Consider the following 20,240-nt stretch of genomic DNA (forward strand, 5'->3'; position numbering starts at 1 on the left):
GGATAACAATCGGTGTTAATGCTGGTTCCTAAATAGACAAAGTATTTTACAACCTCGAAATCATAACTGTCAACAGTGATGTGGGTGCTGATACGCCAGTGCGCCTACTGATTGTTTGATGACAGGAGGTTCTTCGTTTTGTCTTCGTTCACCACCCAGGCTTATATCTGGAGTCTAATATTTTCATATACGTTACGTAGAGAACATTTCTTACAAGAGAATATATGACAGTGGAATAAAATTGATGTGTAGTCTTCTTCATTTGCCGTGATATTAGAATTAGTTTCAGCTAAAACAATTTGCATTTACTTGTTCCGCCCGTCATTAAAAGTTCCATGAATTGTAGTTTGTGAATTGCATTTGATTGTAGTTTATCCCTATAAATTGATTGCACTCTATTATTTTGATTTTACTATTAGCATTCATTACTAAACCTAGAAAACAGAACTGACGTTCATACTGCATGTGACACTTAGCTAAGCTAAGCTATGCAAAAAGCTTCCGACGAGAAATTCCTTACTACTTCCTATAGATTATATTATTTTAAATTACTAAACCGTGGGTTAAATTATGTTAAGCGGACGAATCCAATATTTCGTTGTTAAAAATGTTAAACAAATTCTTCGAATTTCCCGGAAAATCGCACGAGAAGGTTTTGAATAGACTCTTCCTAATATAATATTTGCATGTACACCCCAATTCCGTATTATAGCCATTAATACAGTGCACCTATAAAACTTATTTCTACAGCGAATCGTAAGCGTGATACTGTGTAGCTGTCCAGTTTGTGTATTTTTTTCTTTTTTTTTGCTTTGTGAGAAACGGCCTTTTCTTTGCGTACTAACGAATATCCTTCTTATCTTGGGGTGGTTACAAATTTCGTTAGAATTAACTTTCTATCATCTGTTTTTTACTGTCTGTTATTATCCTTTCACTTGCACGCTCCCCCCAATTGACAATTATGTCAAGAGTGTACTTAATACAATTTGAGGTGTTAACTTTTTATTGGTATTGCACTTTCATTTGTTTATGGCACTTGAGTGGGACTAAATTGTTTTGGCATAATTGTCATAGCGGTAGTGATGGAAGCGATAATGCTAGTGATGGTGGCGGTGGTGATAGTGTAGTTGTGGTGGTTATACAAGGGTGTGCGCAATTAGCTATTTATTTATTTTGCGGTTGAATCTGTTAAGCTCACCACTTAACACGCTCACTGGGCACAATTCAATCAAGATTTATGTAGCAGCTGGCAACAGTGTATTGTAAATGCATCGCATATCTGCCTATCTATCTGCGTATACATATGTATGTAGGTATATATATATGTATATGCACAGGGTGTTCCAAAAGAAAATAAATTTAAATAAGAAATAATTTATGCGGCAGCCTTAAACGACGTTCACCTTCAGGGATAGGGTATTGTAGTCATTTTAAAAAATGGAGGGTAAAATGCCATACAAATGTCAATGCATGACGCGTCAAACTTCAGAAGTCAGGGATCTTTCAAGCTTATGGCTTCAGTTTAAGTTTGGAATTTAGAATCTGCTGTGGTCATTTTACTGTTAACCGACAATTAACAATTATGACAATTTCAATAGCTTTTCGGCAAAAAAAACTCAACAAACTTTCGATCAACGCGAATACTTCGTATCTTGTATCGAAGTAACGCAAAAATGTGTCAAGGAATAAAGTATCAAAACAAACCCGCAATTATCGAATGACACTGCTCAAACGTTCAGATGAGCTAAATCCGAAATAAAACAATCAAAGTTTCAGAGACCTCTTCTTGACGGGATGTGATCCGCTCCAAATGCCTTCCATATGATGGGAGCGTACTGAAGTATTTGAAGGATAATTTCCATTGCTCGCAAAAGATCAGAATTATGAAGGAGCAATTCGTGTCATATTCGTTTCTTCACAGCGCCAATACACCGGTTCTCAACTTGTACGCCACTATTTGATCAAGAGCAACGTTAGTATAAGCTCTTTATACACCTGACATGCTCCCATATGCTTTTTACTATTCTTACGACTTAAGTTTCCACTTGGTCTCCAAATAATACAGCTTATTCTAAATTCGATCGAACGAAATTGGTATATAAAAATTTAAACTTATAGGAATCAGCATAATGTGCTAGATTTTTTTTTTTTTTTTTTTTTTAAGTAATAATAAGCGGCCGCCGTAGCCGAATGGGTTGGTGCGCAACTAACATTCGGAATTCACAGAGAGAACGTCGGTTCGAATCTCGGTGAAAACACCAAAATTAAGAAAAAGGTTTTTCTAATAGCGGTCGCCCCTCGGCAGGCAATGGCAAGCCTCTGGGTGTATTTCTGCCATGAAAAAGCTCCTCAGAAAAATATCTGCCGTTCGGAGTCGGCTTGAAACTGTAGGTCCCTCCATTTGTGGAACAACATCAAGGCGCACACCACAAATACGAGGAGGAGCTCGGCCAAACACCCAAAAAGGGTGTACGCGCCAATTATATATGTATATATAATAAGCAAAAGGCAAACAAAGGAAAAATAATCGAAAAGTCGGATCCTTCATCAACATCATGCACAGCACTACAGCTCGGTGTGAACCTTAGCTTCCTCCACAATTGTTGTCCATGCATCTCGGTCCGACTACGGTAGTTGGACGCTCCTATGCTTCTTAGATCGTCCTCAAGGTCTCCCATACATTTACGGGGAATCTTGCTGAAGTAAAAGTCCTTGGCCGAATATAAGTCCGGACCGTTCCGGTTACGTAGAACCGACTGTCGTGGGAACGATGTTTTCCACGGTCACCCTCTATGCTGTTCACTAAACGCGCGTGCATCCAAAACTTTGTGACTTAACAAACCGCACGACGTTTTCGCCTATGCAAGAAATGTGCAATTAATTATTAAAAGGAAAGCTGTATTTGGATTAGCCTGTACTTGTCTATGCATGTAGATCTTGTCTGTAAATATCATGCTTTGACTTGAAAGCTGTTCTTATGTGCACTTCGCTAGTTTTGCCTTTTACAAAGTCACTATTTGAAAAAGCATCGGTTTTCCCTACTCAATCTTATTAAATGATTTCTTCTTTCATTTTTGCGCGCTACGTGCTGAATTAATTGTTCCTATTTATAAACTCATATACATATACGAGTATGTATATGACAGTGTGCATATACATATATGTGTATTTAGTAACTATGTATAGTATGTCGGTAGAATAGTGTTATTTTAGTGGCCTGCCCTCTTATTTGTATTGTAAATCAGCAATTAAAATGCTGTATAATTGCCGCTTTGAATTTACATTAAATAACTGACTAATTACACAGATATATGTATGTATGTGCACACTAGTACTTACATATATTCGTATATGTAGTAGGCTGCCGGACTGGAAGATGTTAATGTCAGTGTGCTCCTACTATGTCGGACTACCAACCAATCATTTGTTGTATTTAATTATATTTCTTTTTGCACTTTTTGCTTTTGTCTCTACCTTCCTGCTTGCTTTGTTTTTTTTTTTTTTTTTGCTGGTCGTGGCTACGCCTGTTCTTTGGTTGCCACTGCCACTTGTGTGGACTGGTTGTCTGATTTGTCTGAGTGAGAGCTCCTTTGTTTAGTTACCCACCTACCGCCTTTGGCTGCCTTCAAAATTTACCTTACACACGCCAACTACCTTACTAACTACTGTTTGACATTCCACAGTGGCAGGAGCAGCAACTACAAAAATAACAAAATCTACAACACAGCTTCGATAAGTTGCTTTGGCTTTGGTAGTTGCCATAATAACGCTTTATGTGGTCAAGCTGTGCTCCAGACCAAGTGACTGGTGGCTGCTTGAGTGGATGAGTTGAGTGAGTGAGTGAGTAAACGAGCGCACATACACATACAAAGGCAAGGCAAATAACCAGCTCGGTTGAAGCAGTCAGTCATTTGGTTAGTTACTTACTTAGTTTGGTTGGTTAGACGAAGGAAAAATCGCGTACAGTTTGTCAAAATGCAAAAAAGGCCACAACCAGTAGCTAACTGGCGCGCAAAAAACGTAATTCCTTCATATTGCTGCTGTTGCTTATCGGCTGTCGGCTGCCGACTTTGGCTAGGGCAGTTGCTTGGTTATTGCTGCCTGCTGACGTTGATTGCCCAAGTAGCAACACGTTTCCAGTTCAGCGAGCACCGCCACCCGTCCACTGCTTGCATGTGCTACTAAGGTGCTCCTTAGTCATAAGCACTTTCATTTCCTTCTCTAGCTTTTTTCCATTTTTTGGTTGCTATAGCTCCTTTTCAAGTATTCTGGCGGGAGGGGTAGATTACTGCAGTACATTGACTCATGCATGTACGCACATACATCTGTACATGTGTAGTATATTTTTGAAAATGGATATGAGCAGCCATAAGCTTAACACTTGTAACGCGCAGTTTTAGCCTCTCACCATCCTTACAAAGTCAACTGGTAGCCAGTTTCCTTTTTTTGTTACTTACGATGCGAGAAGCCTGCACTCCGTGGTGTATGCACTTTTAATTTCTTCCGTAACATTCGTTACTGGATTCTACCATGTAGATTGCATACTTGATTTTCACTAGAATTCACTTTGAATTTCCACCGAACTCTCCCCCGAAGTTGCATAATAGCTGCTAGAAAGTTCCACTAGCTTGCCCACCCTCTTGTTCCCAAGCACTGCTGACTCCGCACTTGCATACTCCCTACAACAACTTCGCAGCTACCGCACTCGCAACTTCGTACGCTTCACTCCATCGTTTCGTGCTACTGTTGAGCTCTTCAGCACGCATTTGCTCATGCTATTTCATCTCATCCCAATCAGTATAATATGCCATTCTCCCCCTCTTATTCATCTCATCGTCCTGTTGGCCTGATTCCATCGTATTTGCAATTACACCAACACCAACAACGGCAATTATATCGTCGAAATGTCGACAGCACCAATAACAACATACCAAAGAACAAACGAACTAATAAATATCAAGCATTTTTTCTACAATATTTTCTCTTACCACTTTGTTTTACGCTCTTTTCTTAATAAATGCATCTCCACCCTCTACTTTTTTGCAGATAAATAAAAATGGCTTAAATCAAAATCACATAAAAAAATTGCAACAAACAAGAGCTCAAGCAATATCAATCCAGTTAAAAAACCAGAAAAAAACCGAAAGCGCAATAAACGCTTAAACAAAAGATACCAAGTGAATAAATTGTGTACAAAATGTAAGGCAAAGAAAACCAAACCACGAAAAACAAAAAACTAAATAAAAGAAAACACTAAAAAGATGCATAAGCGCAAGAGAGCGAAGTGAAAAAATTGTAGAGCAAAAAAGTATACAAATATAAGAAATTTAACGACGTATACGCAGGCGAAAAACGGCGAAGAAAAAAGCATCTGAAAAGGGAGAAAAAGAAGTTATAAAATTGTCAAAACGCAAAAACAACGCACACACTCAGTCGCTGTCCATTCAGCTGCGCAGGAATAGTCTCTGTGTGCCCAGTCCCAGTCCCGTGAGGGACCGCAGGCGACGCATCACGGGGCGAACAAGACACGTAACTCGCTGCTACATAAGTAACAACAGAAACAGAAAAACAGGGGAACGTTGTAACAAAAGAAAAGAAAATAAGCAAACGTTCGTCCCAATCGCAGCTTCAGTGTAAATTTCAACTGTCATAACGCCAAGACGGCAAAGACGCAAAGGAAAACAACATCGACGGTGTGAAGAGGACGAGCAATCACCACTTTAGAGCAAGGAAAATTCAAACTGAAACAATCAACAACAAGCACGCGGTCAATGCGCCAACCAACAAAGTAATTCACGAGCAGCAACACCACCAACAAGAAAAATCCTCCGCCAAGCAAGCAAACAAGCAATCAATCTTGGTGTGTGAGCGAGCAGCGTAGTTGAGATACCACTTCAGTACAAAAGCAATTGTGCTACTCACACCTTGGCTGCAGCTGCAACGACATCGGCTGTCAGGAAAACCAAAAAATTTTTCATAAGCGTTGCGGAGCGTAAAAAACAGGTATTGTGTGCAACAAACTTGGGCAGAGAGAGAACGACTAAGAAACACACCAGAATTATCAACGTGTCAAAGCCGAGAGACGTTTGTGAAGAGTGTGTGTGTGTTTGTTTTCAGTGTGAGAGAGGCAAGCCAGAAAAGAAGAGAGAGAAAAAAGGGAGAGTGCGAGTGCGAGTCAACGACGACGTCGATACTTTCAACGAGAACAAAGTGCCACAACTGGAACTGTTTTTTGTTGCACTGCATTCGTATTTGTAACGAGGACGGGTGGTATGGGTACCCAGCAACTGCTTCAACTGCAACAAAAATAGCTAGTCTGGCTGGCAGGCAAAAGGTGGTCACGCAAGACGTAACTAGCCAACGAAAAAGCGATCAACCAAATAACAAACCGCCAGTCAACAAGGAAGCAGCGGCAACACTACTCTAAAAGGTGTACTGAAAAAACAAAAAAAAAAAGAATTCAAACAAAAAGGCAGCTGGCGACTAATACCTTGCACTGAAACACGCACGGTAACGCTTTACACCTTTTATCCTCATTGAATTGGAAAAATTGCCAGACCGATAGACCGAAAGTCAGCCTGTCTGTAGTTTGAAGCGCCTGTAAGGGAGAGAACACAAATCACAGGAATACGCAGAAAATTAGCACCCAATTGGGGTGGACAGAAGTGAGTGGAGCACAGGACCCCTATATAGCCTGACACGAGCACGTCACGTCACGCCACGATAAGAACCAACAACGTCCACTAGTGTGTTTAGTTTTCAGTGAGTGCCGTCTGTGCTTGGCGCATTCGCAAATGCAAATTTCATACGAGTATTATTATGGGCCGCTCCAAGTTTCCCGGAAAACCGTCCAAGTCGATTAATCGTAAACGTATAAGTGTATTGCAATTGGATGAAGATGCGGCGACGACGGCGTCGGCGGCGACGACGCCAGAGACAGAGGATGGTGTAACTGCTTCAACAACAGCACATGTTAGTAGCGTAAAGCGCGGTGGCGGCAACTGTGATGATGATGATGATGAAAAGGATCGGAAGGGTGGTGGAGGGACCGTAGGTGGGGGTGGAGGAGGAGGTTCCAGTGATGCCAGTAATGCTGGAGGCGCACGTAATGGCCGTAATGTAAACGGCAGTGGAACAAGTGGCGGCACGGGCACTAATTCCAGTGGTAGTGGTACCAGAAACGGCGCAAGCGGTGGGGGCGGTGATAGTATTGCTACCAGCAAACTATCCAGTGGCGGGAAAAGTGCTGAAACTGCACAAAGAGCAACTAGCGCAGTAAATGCCGCCAATAGCAGCAACAACAAAGGAAAAAATAGAAGTAGCAACAGGAGCAAAAGTAAGCACAAGGATGTTGTCGGTCATGCTGATAATGATAAAAAAGCTGAAGATGCACTTGATGACAACACCAAGCACAACGATGAAAATGTAGACAAAGCGGACGACAAAGCGCAAGCAACGAGGCATTTGACAGCAGCTGCTGCTGCTGTCGAGGATGAAAAAGATGATGATTGCGATACCACATCGCACAAGCAAAGAAATCAGCATGATGATATGGCGATGGGGGATGAAGGGGGCGACGGCAACAGAGACGCTGACGAAGATGAGTGTCAAAACGAAAACGAGAACGAGGAAGATCTGGGCGATAATGGCAACTGTGGTGATGATGTTGGTGATGACGAAGACGACGACAAGGAGGACGAGGACGAGGACGAAGATGACAATGCATCGTCCACTAGTCGTAAATCGCTACAATCTGCCTGCTCAGCATACTCCTCGGCAGCGTCGTCTATTACCTCTACCACAACAACAGCGGTGACGTTTAGTCGCAGTAAGCGTGATGGTAAATTTAAAAACTTGAATCTTGCCAAGCCTGAGGTGATGTTGCCATCATCGGCGAAATTAAGGCAGCTGCAACAACAAAATCAACTTAATTGCCCTTCTCCGCCACCAACAGCAAATGACAATAGCAGCAGTAGAATTAACGGTGCAACAAATCCGGCGACATCTTCGTCTTCTTCGTCAACAATAATTTCGCGCATCACAAATCCCTTCGCTGTCGATAGCAAACTTTGTGCGACTGATACTGACGATGAAGCGTCGTGTATCATGGCCGCTGATGAGGTAATAAATGGCAGTGATGGCGTTGCGGACGGTGTCAGTGGCAGTGGCGGTAGCGGTTGTACTGACAACAATGGCGTTGCAGTGGTGAGTGCTTTTGATTGCATTTCGCTTCTTTACATTTCCATTATTATTTTACTTCACTTTTTTTGTTTATTATTTGTTCTGCAATAATGTACTTGTGCGCGCCCTAAAGTTGTTTACTATGCTTTGTTATTTCATTTAAAGGAGCTCCTTTTTCGTTTGTTTGCTTTGCTTTGAATTCCTGTGTAGCCTTCCCCCCCTTGCATACACATTCATGTTACTTCTATTCCTTTTTTATTTATTTTTTACATTTAAATTTTTATGTGTTTGTTGTTTACACTTTTGTTTGCTATGTTGATGGGTATTGTCTTGTGCGGCAGTCGTCCGTTTGTTTCCTTTATACTGTTGATTGTGTTGATCTTTTCTGGCATTTAAAAGGATTGATTCATCGGTACAAATAGCCGTTTAAAATTGGTTCCTTTTTTGCGGTTCACATTGCTTTCATATAAATTTACCCGGTCTCGCTCGAAGTATAGCCTCATTAAACAAGAGATTGTGTTCCCTTAACCACAAAAAATTGTTGGTTTAATGAGCACAATTATAGCACTCTAAAGAAAAACGCGTTAGTTGTAAAAATGTAAGCACGGAAAAACGCGTAAGTTATAAAAATGTTTGCGGTTGTTGGGCAGTTAGCTTAGCACTAATTTAAACGTCAATGGCATAAGTGAGCTTCATCTCTTCATTAGGGACTGTACTAAATCGGACTTTTCGTTCTTAATTCAAAATACTAGATACAAAGATTCTCCGTGTTACACAATAAATTAAATAAATCGGCTTTTTTGTTTTTCTTCATTTCAAATGGAAGATGCGGGGGTTCTAACTTATGTCAGCGCCCAAGTTATAATCCATAGATATGGTATGCAATTCTTGATCGAACTAATTAATGATAATACATATCTCCCGACCTAGTTTAGGTTTTTTGCCTTCAACTAAACTGCTAAGAATCTAAAACGCCTTTACCATTCAAAGGGATGCCTGATTTGTATGTCAAATAAAAAAGTCTAAGCATTTTATGCTTATTATAACGATATGAACTCATTAAACTGTAAACAAAATATTCACTTGTGCCATTTACTAGAGTTCGACACTCCTCGCAAAGAACTTTAACTGCAGCGGCCTCTCCAGCAAGTTTACCGAGACAGCCGATTTCGTGAACCGTCACGGAATACTTATGCTTGAAAAAACTGCCAGGTTAAACTGTGCCCCACAGAGACCACGAGCTGACAGTGCTTTAGTTCACCATACTGTGAAATATCGTTGAATGGATGAAGGTATCGACTGCAGGGACAGCACCTTAAAATGTCAAGGTCTAGCTGTCCGATCAAGCTATGTCGAGCTCATAATATTTTATGTCTGTATACACCCTGTCACCTGCTGCCAAACAGTATATCACGCTAAAATTGGTGTTTATCAAGTATGAAAACCGATTGGGTGATAGTGGGTGGCTTCAATGCGTATCAATTTCTTTGTCATTCAAAGCCGCCAAAATATCGTAGCTTATAATTAAAAGAATGGCATAGCAACCTATGCTACCCTTGCATCAGATCATTTGCCCATTATCGAAGCAGGTAGCAGACCGATCCCGGGGATACTCAGATAAAAGATATGAATTTGGAGATTCGGTTACTAGTAAATCAGCGCAAGTGGGCTGAATGAGTAGAGCACCTGAAAAAGACCTGTAACTTTAACTCTGTTGTGAGTAACCTTTAGGCTCAAATGCCTATCCAATAGCATCTGATCACCTGACACTAGGGAACCTGCCATGTCCTGATATCCCCATTGCAATATCTTCACAACGAGGCTGCTATACTCCCTGCGGCGGCGGCACAAAAACAAGATTAGTATTGTCACTCGGTACTTACGCACACGATTCCTGGTGAACCCTTTGCACTCGAGAGGTGAGTCCCGCTCATTAGTTTTGTTTGACGCGTAAATTCGATGCATTGTGGAAACTCCTTACGTTCATACAACTATCAAACAAAGAAAAATTACATTAATGCTTAAGAAATTATCTTCGTAGAGATGTAAAGATACATTAAGTGCAAAATATAAAAGTTGAATGTATTACTTTATGTGTGTTAGAGGTAAGACATTCATCAAAAGCGCTACGAATCGCTTCGGGTTGCTGATTAGTCCGCGCGGAAACGGCCTCCGAGTGCAAATTGTTAAAATTGTCTGCTCAAGTCAATGAATCAAGTTATTCAGTGTTTACATTCCGATATAAAATATGGCGCACTCGTTACACATATACGGTCCACAACCTTGCTTCAAAGACTTTGCCCTAAGTTTTCGTAAAGATAATTTTACACAAAATTTTAATTTTTTATGAGCTGAAGTTTTTTATTTCCTGTTAAGAAATTTAACATTTTAAACTTTTTAATTTTTTTTTTATATTTTGTTTTGTGAAGTAAATGGACTTAAACGCCACGAATTAATTCCAATACCGTACTCTGTTCTACATAATATACCTAAAATAAATGCAAGAGTCATCATAAGCTGTACGTACGTCAATACTTCGTAGAGTGAACACTTTTTTGACGACTGCATTGAAAACTTTACAACAACATTTTTTCGGGGTTGTACAATGTATTTGGTCATTATACCGCTCTATTGTATCACCCCTCACTGTAAATTTGTATGATTTGTAATTTTTATTGACTTATATAACGAAGGTACCATAATAATCTGTCAAACTTCAAATGTAGAGCCTCTCTCCTTTTGAAAAACCAGTTATGGCAAGGCAAAAATTAATCCTTATACCTAAGCATAATAAGGCTTATTGCAACCATGAACTCAATATTGGAATTTTTTTGTTCATTACTTTGTTTTTATAAACCCTTAAGTCCACATAGTAATCCCTATCATATTGTTATTGCAATTCATAAGTACCATATTCCCAGTGAAAGAAAGAGATTAAAAACACATCTCGTCATAGGTTCACAGGATGTAGGGGAATATTATTAGATCTTTTGTTATACAATTAAATAAGCGGCAATTGATATGAAAGGCTTGAAAAATGTTAATGTACACATTTCAAATTTTTTCAAGAGAGATTATAAAGATATTCTGTCCTTGTGGCCTTTATAAAAACACCCATTCCAATTTTGTCACGTTCCTACTCGTACGCATCTTTTCAAAATATAATAAACCATACTTTGTTTACATTCATAAGTGCTCGTATATATTTCACCCTTTTTCCCTTACACAACAGCAATTCCAACTTAAATACTTCTTTCTAAATCCTTCCCCCATTCATGGCTCGGCTTACTTGGCGCATATTTCGTGCTTCTTTGTTTTTCTTTTCACTGGTTTCTTTTCATGCTTGCTAATCAAATAATCTACTCTTTCAGAAAACCCACATGAAACCCAATGAAATGCCTTTAACCAACAGCAGCAACCATAAGCCCAGTGATAGCACGGTAACAGCCGGCAACAGTATTGGTGGAGATTCAGCAACTTCAGCAACGACAAACAGCAAAGAAAGCAAAACAGCCTCAGAAACCTCAAGTAGTGCGGTAACAGCGGCCGTTGCTAGTAGTGCATCTTCCACATCTTCATCATCATCATCTTCGTCTTCGTCATCGTCATCTTCGTCGGGTGGTGGCAAGCAGAAAAAGACCGTCACATTTAAGAATATACTCGAGACGAGCGACGATAAGAGCGCCGTGAAAAAGTTCTACAATCCCGACAATCGCATACCGCTCGTCTCCATCATGAAGAAGGAGTGCATGAATCGGCCACTACTTTATTCGCGCAGCAGCGAATGCATTGTACGACCTTCGAGGCTAACTGAGATACTCAAGAACAATTCGAATATCGACAAACTGAATTCCTTAAAATTCCGCTCCAGCCACACAACTAGCACTGATGTGACAACAGCTGTTGGCGGTACTGCTGTTGCTTCCAACAGCGGAGCGTCAATAACCGCAACCGGGTCGGTTTTCGGCGGTTCGGGGCTCGCTTGTGCATTTGGCGCGTCAGCTGCTTATGCTGATGACCGCAAACATGGCACAGTGGTATTTAGGCTAAGCGATATCAACACAACACCACTCACTGCAAATGGCTATACAAACGAAATAAATCCCAAACAAGAGCATGGTGCAGAAGGCACTGAATGTAGTGGTGCTGTAGGTGACGATGACCACGAATTGGAAGAGGAACATGATGATATCGCTAAGGGCATAGACGACAATGACGCGGAGGAGGAGGAAGAGGAACAGCAAATTGTGGTTGACAAGCATTTTGTGCTACCGAAACGTAGCACACGCTCCTCGCGTGTCATCAAACCGAACAAATGGTTGTTGGAGGATGGCATCATATGCAAGAAGGTGGCGCATATAAAGAAACAACCCAGTGCAGCCACAGCTACCGCCGCAGCAGCGACAGCTGCGGGAACGGGAGCGGGAACAAGTGGTAGTGGCAGTGCACCGAAAAAAGAACAACAAAACTATTTCGGTTTGGGCGACTATGCAGAGGCATGCAATGCAGCTGGTGATGCTTTGCGTTAGTATATCAATTGGCAAATCTTAAGTTAAATTTCTAATTTTTTATATTTGTATTTATTCTGACTTCTTTATAGCCATTAAAAATGGAAAGGACAGCAAAGCTGGCTTTGGCGCCTCTACATTTGGTACGAATTTTGGCACGTTGAAGGCGAATAATTTTGTGTTGCGCCAGCCGCGCTTACAATTCGACTCGCTCGCCGAGCGAAGCGCTATAACGGCAACAACAACAGCAACAACGTCTTTAAATAGCTCAACAGGCCCTCTTTCAATAACGGTGCCCAAGTCGCTTACGCAAACGCTGAGTTTAAAATCCACCTTAACCAGTGGTACAACTGCCAGCGCAGTCACGTTTGGCATGAACAGTGCCAATAGTTTGCTAGGCAAAAGCGTTTTAGGTACGTAAATTTAATATATAAAATTGTAGGTTGACTCGTTTGTAGAGGTTACGGAAGTAAAAGTTTCCTGGAACTTTCTTTTATTTCATCATCAATTGATTTCAAATTGGCAACTGATTTGCCGAATTCAATTTTTTTCATATTTAATTTATCTTCCATAGTTTCATTAACAAAAAAGGCAATTTTATTTATTTCCTTAAGAATAATCCACTAATTTTACTAAACTCTTCCTACCCACAGGCACTTCCTCTTCCGTATGCAGCGTCTGCAACACACCCATGCATTGCAGCAATTCGCAGGAACCACGAAAGTATGGCGTACCTGCCTGCAGTGCTTGTCGAAAATTCATCTCGAAAATCTCAAAAACCAGCTCAAACACATCACTGAAAAGTTTGCAATTGCAGTGTAGAGGGGATGGTATGTACTGAAGTTAAATAAAACCTTGCTTCCTATGCCATTTAAATCTCTTATTTTCTCTACATTTAAGGTAACTGCATCCTCCAGCTGCACCCAAAAATCCATATCAAAAATTTCAAAAAAGTCTACAAAGAACGCTGTGCATCATGTTGGCTGAAAAAATGTCTACAAACTCTTCAGTTAGCACCTGGTGATAAACGACGTTTGAGTGCCGCGCTCCCGCCGTCTTTAATTAAGCAAGTTGAGGCGAAAAAAGAGCGAGACCCAGAAGAAGAGAGTGAGCTCGTGGCACGCAAAGATCTGGACTTGGCTGGTCTATCGCCCACCGGGCTCTTTGGTACCGCACGTTTCAAGTGGAAATCTTCGTTGGATACGGCAAATGAAAGTTTAAAATTGAATCTGAAGAGTAATCCACTAGCTGAGAATAATGCAACATTTGGTAGCTCAGCTATACTGAGGGCGCCAATTCTAGAGAAGCCCTTATTCTTAAAAAGTCCAATTGAGTCACCAGTAACGCTGCAGCAGCAGGAGAAACTTGAAAAGCCACACAACACATACAATAAAACAGCAGACAAGGCACCTGAAGAGCTGCCTCAAGAGAGTACCACACCGCGGGTCTCAAAGAATAAGCGCAGGGAGAAACACGATAAAGAAAGGGAGCGTGACAAGGAGAAGGAACGTGTAACCAGGGAACGCGAAAAGGAACGTGAAGCAAGCACAATCAAGGTTACAGCAAACAACAAAGCCACAAGTGTAATAACAACTGAAGCAGCAACTACAGCACTAGCGATTAACACTAAAGTTGATGCAACTGAAATGCAGACAAGATCCTCTAAAGCGTCGTCACTATCTCCAGCAGCGTCAACTACAATTGGTGGCGTCGACGCCAACGACAATCTAGGAAACACAACATTAAGTGCTAGCGCGTCCAACGCGTCGCCCAAACAATATCAAGCTCTAACTGTTATGACCTCAGCTGCCGGCACCGTTAACTCTTCATCTTCTCCTTCAGCCAGCTCAACCGACTCGATAAAGCGTCAGCGCATCGACCTTAAAGGACCGCGTGTAAAACATGTTTGTCGAAGCGCATCAATTGTACTTGGCCAACCACTGGCCACATTCGGTGAAGACGAGGCGGAGAACGACGAAGCACTTGCCATAGCCGAGAACACTGATATTGAGACTAGCGAAACGCCAAATAAGCCTGAGGAAATTGTGATTGAAAGCAGCAACGAGGCTGCTCTAGCTACAGAGCAGCCGCAAAAAATAAAGCAAATAAAGGAAAAAATGGGACCGCATAATAAACAAGAATTAGTTTGCGATCAAATGGAAGTCGTACAAAAAATTTCGCAGCCGGCACCTGGTAAGTCAACTGCTTCCGCTAATCCACCTACGACCGTTAACCCTGTAACAGTTGAGAGTAGCACACCAGCCGCTACCGAAAGCTTAGAACCGCCAGCGCACAAAGCAGCTAAACTTGGCAGCAGTGTGTCCGCTGACAAGAAAGAAGGCAGCACTGTGGTTTCCACAACTGTCGAGTCTGCAGAGAAAGTATCATTGCCTTTGCAGCCCTCTAAAGCAGTCACACGCAATTCCAACGCAAGCAACATTAATTTGCAAATTCACCGTTCCGCCTCAAATTCCTCCTACGCCACATCGTTTGGCAAGAAGCCTATCCGCCAAATCAGCAGTGATGCAAATACAGCATATCAGCAGCAACAACAGCAACTGTTGCGTCGCAAGGAGCCACAGAAGACAAAAGCAATGATCTCAATCGACTTTTGGGAGAACTACGATCCGGCAGAGGTGTGTCAAAGTGGCTTTGGTCTGATTGTTACGGAGACAGTGGCACAGCGAGCACTTTGCTTCCTCTGTGGGTCAGCAGGTCTAGAACCATTGATTTTCTGCGCCTGTTGCTGTGAACCATATCACCAGTATTGCGTAATGGATGAGTACAATCTGAAGCATTCCTCACTGGACGACACAATGCTCAGCTTCATGGATATTTCCACAATGGGTCATAGCACAGCAGCGCCCACACCCGAACAATTTAATCAAATCACAAATCGCTTAAATTGGCTATGTCCGCGCTGTACTGTTTGCTATACTTGCAACATGTCCTCGGGCTCGAAGGTGAAATGCCAGAAATGTCAGAAGAACTATCACTCTACGTGTCTGGGCACCAGCAAACGATTACTTGGCGCCGATCGCCCACTCATCTGCGTTAATTGCCTCAAATGCAAATCTTGCTCCACAACAAAAGTCTCGAAATTTGTTGGCAACTTGCCCATGTGCACTCCTTGCTTCAAACTGCGCAAGAGAGGCAATTACTGTCCGATATGTCAAAAGTGTTACGACGACAACGACTTTGATCTAAAGATGATGGAATGTGGCAACTGCAACCACTGGGTGCATTCGAAATGCGAGGGACTTTCTGACGAACAATACAACCTGCTGAGTACATTGCCGGAGTCGATAGAGTTCATTTGCAAGAAGTGTGCGCGGCGTAATGAAGACTGCAAAATGAAGGCGTCCGAATGGCGCACCGCCGTAATGGAGGAATTTAAGAGTAGTCTAATGAGCGTACTCAAACTGCTAAGCAAATCACGGCAAGCGTGCGCACTACTCAAGCTCAGTCCACGTAAGAAAATTCGTTGCATTTGTGGTAATAGCAACGCGCAGACGAGCAGCCGCGCCCAGCCGAAGAGTCTACAATTCAACAGCGAACCTGAACGAGATCCACTGGCGCTGGGCAGCGATGAATGCAGCACCGGTGATATCTATGAATTCAGGGACAAGCCCAGTGAAGAGAAGTTGTCCGAGAAGTGCACTTGCATGCTGAAGACGACAATTTTCAGCACGTATAACAATGGTGGTGGTCAAGAAAGCAATCTCAGTCTGATGGATATTAAAAAGAAAATCAATAACAACGACTATGTTTCGCTAGCGGAATTCAACTATGATATGATCAATGTCATACAGAGTGTAAACTGTGATGAATTAGTAATTGCATACAATGAAATATTGAGTGAACAATTTCCATGGTTCCAAAACGAGACTAAAGCCTGTACTGATGCGCTCGAAGAGGATATGTTCGAGTCATGTTCCTATTCAATGGGCAATTCAATGGATGCACAAGACGACTTCGTCGAGGAGGAGCATAATCGTACTGTCATCGATCTGCCTGAAGATATTGAAGAGGTGCTATACTCGCTGAAGCCGCGCGACGATCTGCGCACCTGCTTGTTCTGTCGCAAATCCGGGGAAGGTCTGTTTAACGAAGAATCACGTTTGTTATACTGTGGTCACGATTGCTGGGTGCACACGAATTGTGCTATGTGGTCGGCCGAGGTGTTCGAAGAAATCGACGGCTCACTGCAGAATGTGCACAGTGCCATTTCGCGCGGTCGTATGATAAAGTGCACGGTGTGTGGCGGCCGCGGCGCTACAGTCGGTTGCAACGTGAAATCTTGTGGTGAACACTATCACTACTCGTGCGCACGCAACATTGCCTGTGCGTTTCTCACCGACAAGTCGGTTTACTGTCCAGAACATGCGCGCACCGCACTCAGAACCAACACGTCGCTGACGCTTGAAACAAATTTCGAGGTTGCGCGTCCGGTTTACGTGGAGCTGGATCGTAAACGCAAAAAACTGCTTGAACCCAGCAAGGTGCAGTTCCACATTGGTTCGCTTGAAGTGAAACAATTGGGCACCGTGTTTCCACGTTTTTCCGACACCTATGAGGCTATTGTACCGATAAACTTTCTCTGCTCCCGACTGTACTGGTCCTTCAAGGAACCCTGGAAGGTCGTCGAATATACGGTACGCACAACTGTACAAAATAGCTACTCAACATTGACGGCGTTCGATGCTGGTCGCAACTTCACTGTAGACCACAGCAATCCGAATGTTTCGTTAGTACAGCTTGGCCTGGCACAAATTGCTTGTTGGCATAGTAGCCTAGCGCGCGGCGAACTGATGGACTACGACGCCGTCGAATTGCGCAATTCTACGTTGACTAAGCTGCTGCCAGAGTACTTAATACACAGCCAGAATTCTTGCTCTGCGCCAGATGAAAATACCGAGGAAGAGCCACAAACGAATGCCGACTTGCTTCCACCAGAAATAAAGGAAGCCATTTTTGAGGATTTACCACATGAGCTTCTAGACGGCATTTCTATGCTGGACATATTTCCCAAATTCATGATCTACGAAGAGATGGGCGGAAACAGTGAGGGCAAAACGACTGAAATGTATTTGAATGAACAATCAAAAGATGGCGTGGCCACCTCCTCTGCTCTAACTGCTGCGCTGGCAACGTCCAACGCGGCCAACAGCGGCAATTGCAGCGCCTCTAGCGTGCAAATATCTGACGATGATACAGCAAATTCGTCGCTTAGCAAACAATTGGAACTAAGCAATTCTTGCTCATCAACCAACACTAACTTGGCTATAAGTCATGTGGAAGACGCGCTGCTGTCCTGCTCACGTGCCACCAATTGTCAACTTAAACGCGCCATCGGCACTACCGAATTGCAACGTAACAAAGCCGAGATGCTGAAGAAAACTTGGACGAAGTTCGAAAGTGTGAGCACAGCGGCTGCTGCGGCGGCAATTAAAAAACGGAAACTTTCCAAAGGCCCGTCCGAACTGCGTATGGCGGAGAGTGTGTTACAAAGCTTGAACCAGCATCGCACAAAGAAAGAAAACGTCACGATCGCCATGAGCGCCTCACGACGTCAATCGATCTCGAGCGAATCAGAAAGTGTTGCAGGACTGCGCACAAAAACATTCACATGGAGCGCTGCTAAACGCTATATTGAGCCGCACACGGTCGATGAAAAAGATGAATTGAAAGTCAAGCTTATGCAAGTGGATGGCGTGGACGACTCCATAACTGAATACCGCATTATCACCAGCGACGCACAGTTCACTGGCACGGTAAAATGCGAGCGTTGCCACTGCACCTACCGCAACTACGATTCTTTCCAGCGTCACCTTTCTACCTGCGAACCACTATCGACCAGCGAGTCCGAGTCTGACGCAACCTCACGCTCGCCGGGCTCAGCAACAAACGGTAGTCCGCCACTGGGTGGCATTGATGCCAACATCGATCTAAGCAAGTTGGGACAGGCGCAACGCACAGCCACACTCACCAGTACCGCCAACAATTTACCCTTCTTGCAAGCTTTCTCGCAAGCCATTCCACTCGGCAGCATACAAGCAAATATCAATGGAATACCTATTACGAGTATGTCCAACGGTTTTCAGAGTGTGCAAGGGCTGCAGAACATACAAGGCTTACAAAATATACCTGGTCTGCAAAATATACAACTGCAAGGCTTGCAAACACCGCAGGCGCTTGGCGGTAGTTTCTTCATTTCGCAGACGAATCCAACCACTTCAACTACCGATGAAGTGCAGCTGTTAAGCTCGCTTCAAGGCTTAACAGCCAACTTGAATGGCACTTACACGTTAGCTCCAACCGCTGGCTTTGGCACCACAACTGTACAAGCAGCACAGCAGCAGCCGCAACTGATCGCTGTCTCCTCATCGGCCGATGGCACCCAACAAATCATACAACTACCGTCGGGCGTTACAACGCAACCAGTGGCCAGTCAACAGCTGTTGCACGGTCTGAACGCCTTCCAAACGATGCAGGCTACAAATAGTGATAAGAAAATTGTGTTGCCAATGGCCACAAGTAAACCATTAAAAACTGTTGCAACTAAGGCCGCGCAGCAAGCAAACACGGCAGCCAAGAACAAGTTGAAAGCCAGCAACGCCAGCGTAAAACCAATACAATCGAAAATGAACACGACCACAGTATCGGTGTCGCAGCCCTCAATACAAACTGCACCAACACCCACGCCAATAACAGTTATAAATACCGGCACCAATGCCACCCAATTGCTCAACCAGAATTTGTTGCAACAAATGCAAGCGGCTGGCTTGGCTGCTACAACCACGCACCAACCACAGTTGCTGTTCCAAACTGCAAACGGTCAGCAGCAACCTATCGTCATGCAACAGCTGAGCGCGCCCAACGCTACAGTGCCACAAAATATAATCTCGTTTGTGACCACTGATGGCACACAAACTCCACAGGTGCAATATATGACCATACCCACGGCCAATGACTTTAAGCCACAAGCACAGGCCACGCCCTTTATTACCGCAACTGCAACGCCAGCGCCTGCCAACCAATATTTACAGGGTGCTTTTCTACAAACCGACGCCAGCGGCAATCTGATGCTCACGACTACTCAAACACCGACTGGCTTACAAATGCTCTCGGCCACACCGTTGAATATAGCAACCGCAACGGCGGCGCCACCACAACCGCAGGTGATAGGTACACTCATTAACCCACAAACCTTGCAATTGGGTGGTAATGTTATAGCTACCACAACGGACCCACAACAGCAACAGCAGGTTATAATCGGCGGCGGTGCAACAGGTTTGGAAATGATTGCCGCAGCGAATGCGGCAACCCCGCAAGTTATACTTTCCACACAACCGATGTACTATGGCCTGGAGACAATTGTGCAGAATACAGTGATGTCATCGCAGCAATTCGTGTCCACCGCCATGCCGGGTGTACTGAGTCAGAACGCCAGCTTTTCGGCGACTACCACGCAGGTCTTCCAGGTAGGTTAAAGAGGAAATAACTTAATTTTATTGAAAATACTATAGTTAAAGGAAAAACAACTGATGA

The 20,240-nt window shown here is 43.2% G+C and overlaps 1 protein-coding gene across 1 annotated transcript in view; it reads left to right on the forward strand.

Annotated features, from left to right (window-relative positions):
• LOC129253119 (histone-lysine N-methyltransferase trithorax) overlaps positions 1-20,240 on the forward strand; it is a 64,410-nt gene that overhangs the window by 33,628 nt on the left and 10,542 nt on the right. The window contains exons 2-6 of the mRNA XM_054891373.1: positions 5,047-8,205; positions 11,553-12,705; positions 12,782-13,102; positions 13,343-13,519; positions 13,590-20,173. Coding sequence (XP_054747348.1) covers positions 6,820-8,205; positions 11,553-12,705; positions 12,782-13,102; positions 13,343-13,519; positions 13,590-20,173 — 9,621 coding nt within the window. The 5' untranslated portion in view covers positions 5,047-6,819. The remainder of the gene's footprint in view (positions 1-5,046; positions 8,206-11,552; positions 12,706-12,781; positions 13,103-13,342; positions 13,520-13,589; positions 20,174-20,240) is intronic.

Source organism: Anastrepha obliqua, chromosome 1, assembly GCF_027943255.1.
Source record: "Anastrepha obliqua isolate idAnaObli1 chromosome 1, idAnaObli1_1.0, whole genome shotgun sequence".
Lineage (NCBI taxonomy): Eukaryota > Metazoa > Arthropoda > Insecta > Diptera > Tephritidae > Anastrepha > Anastrepha obliqua.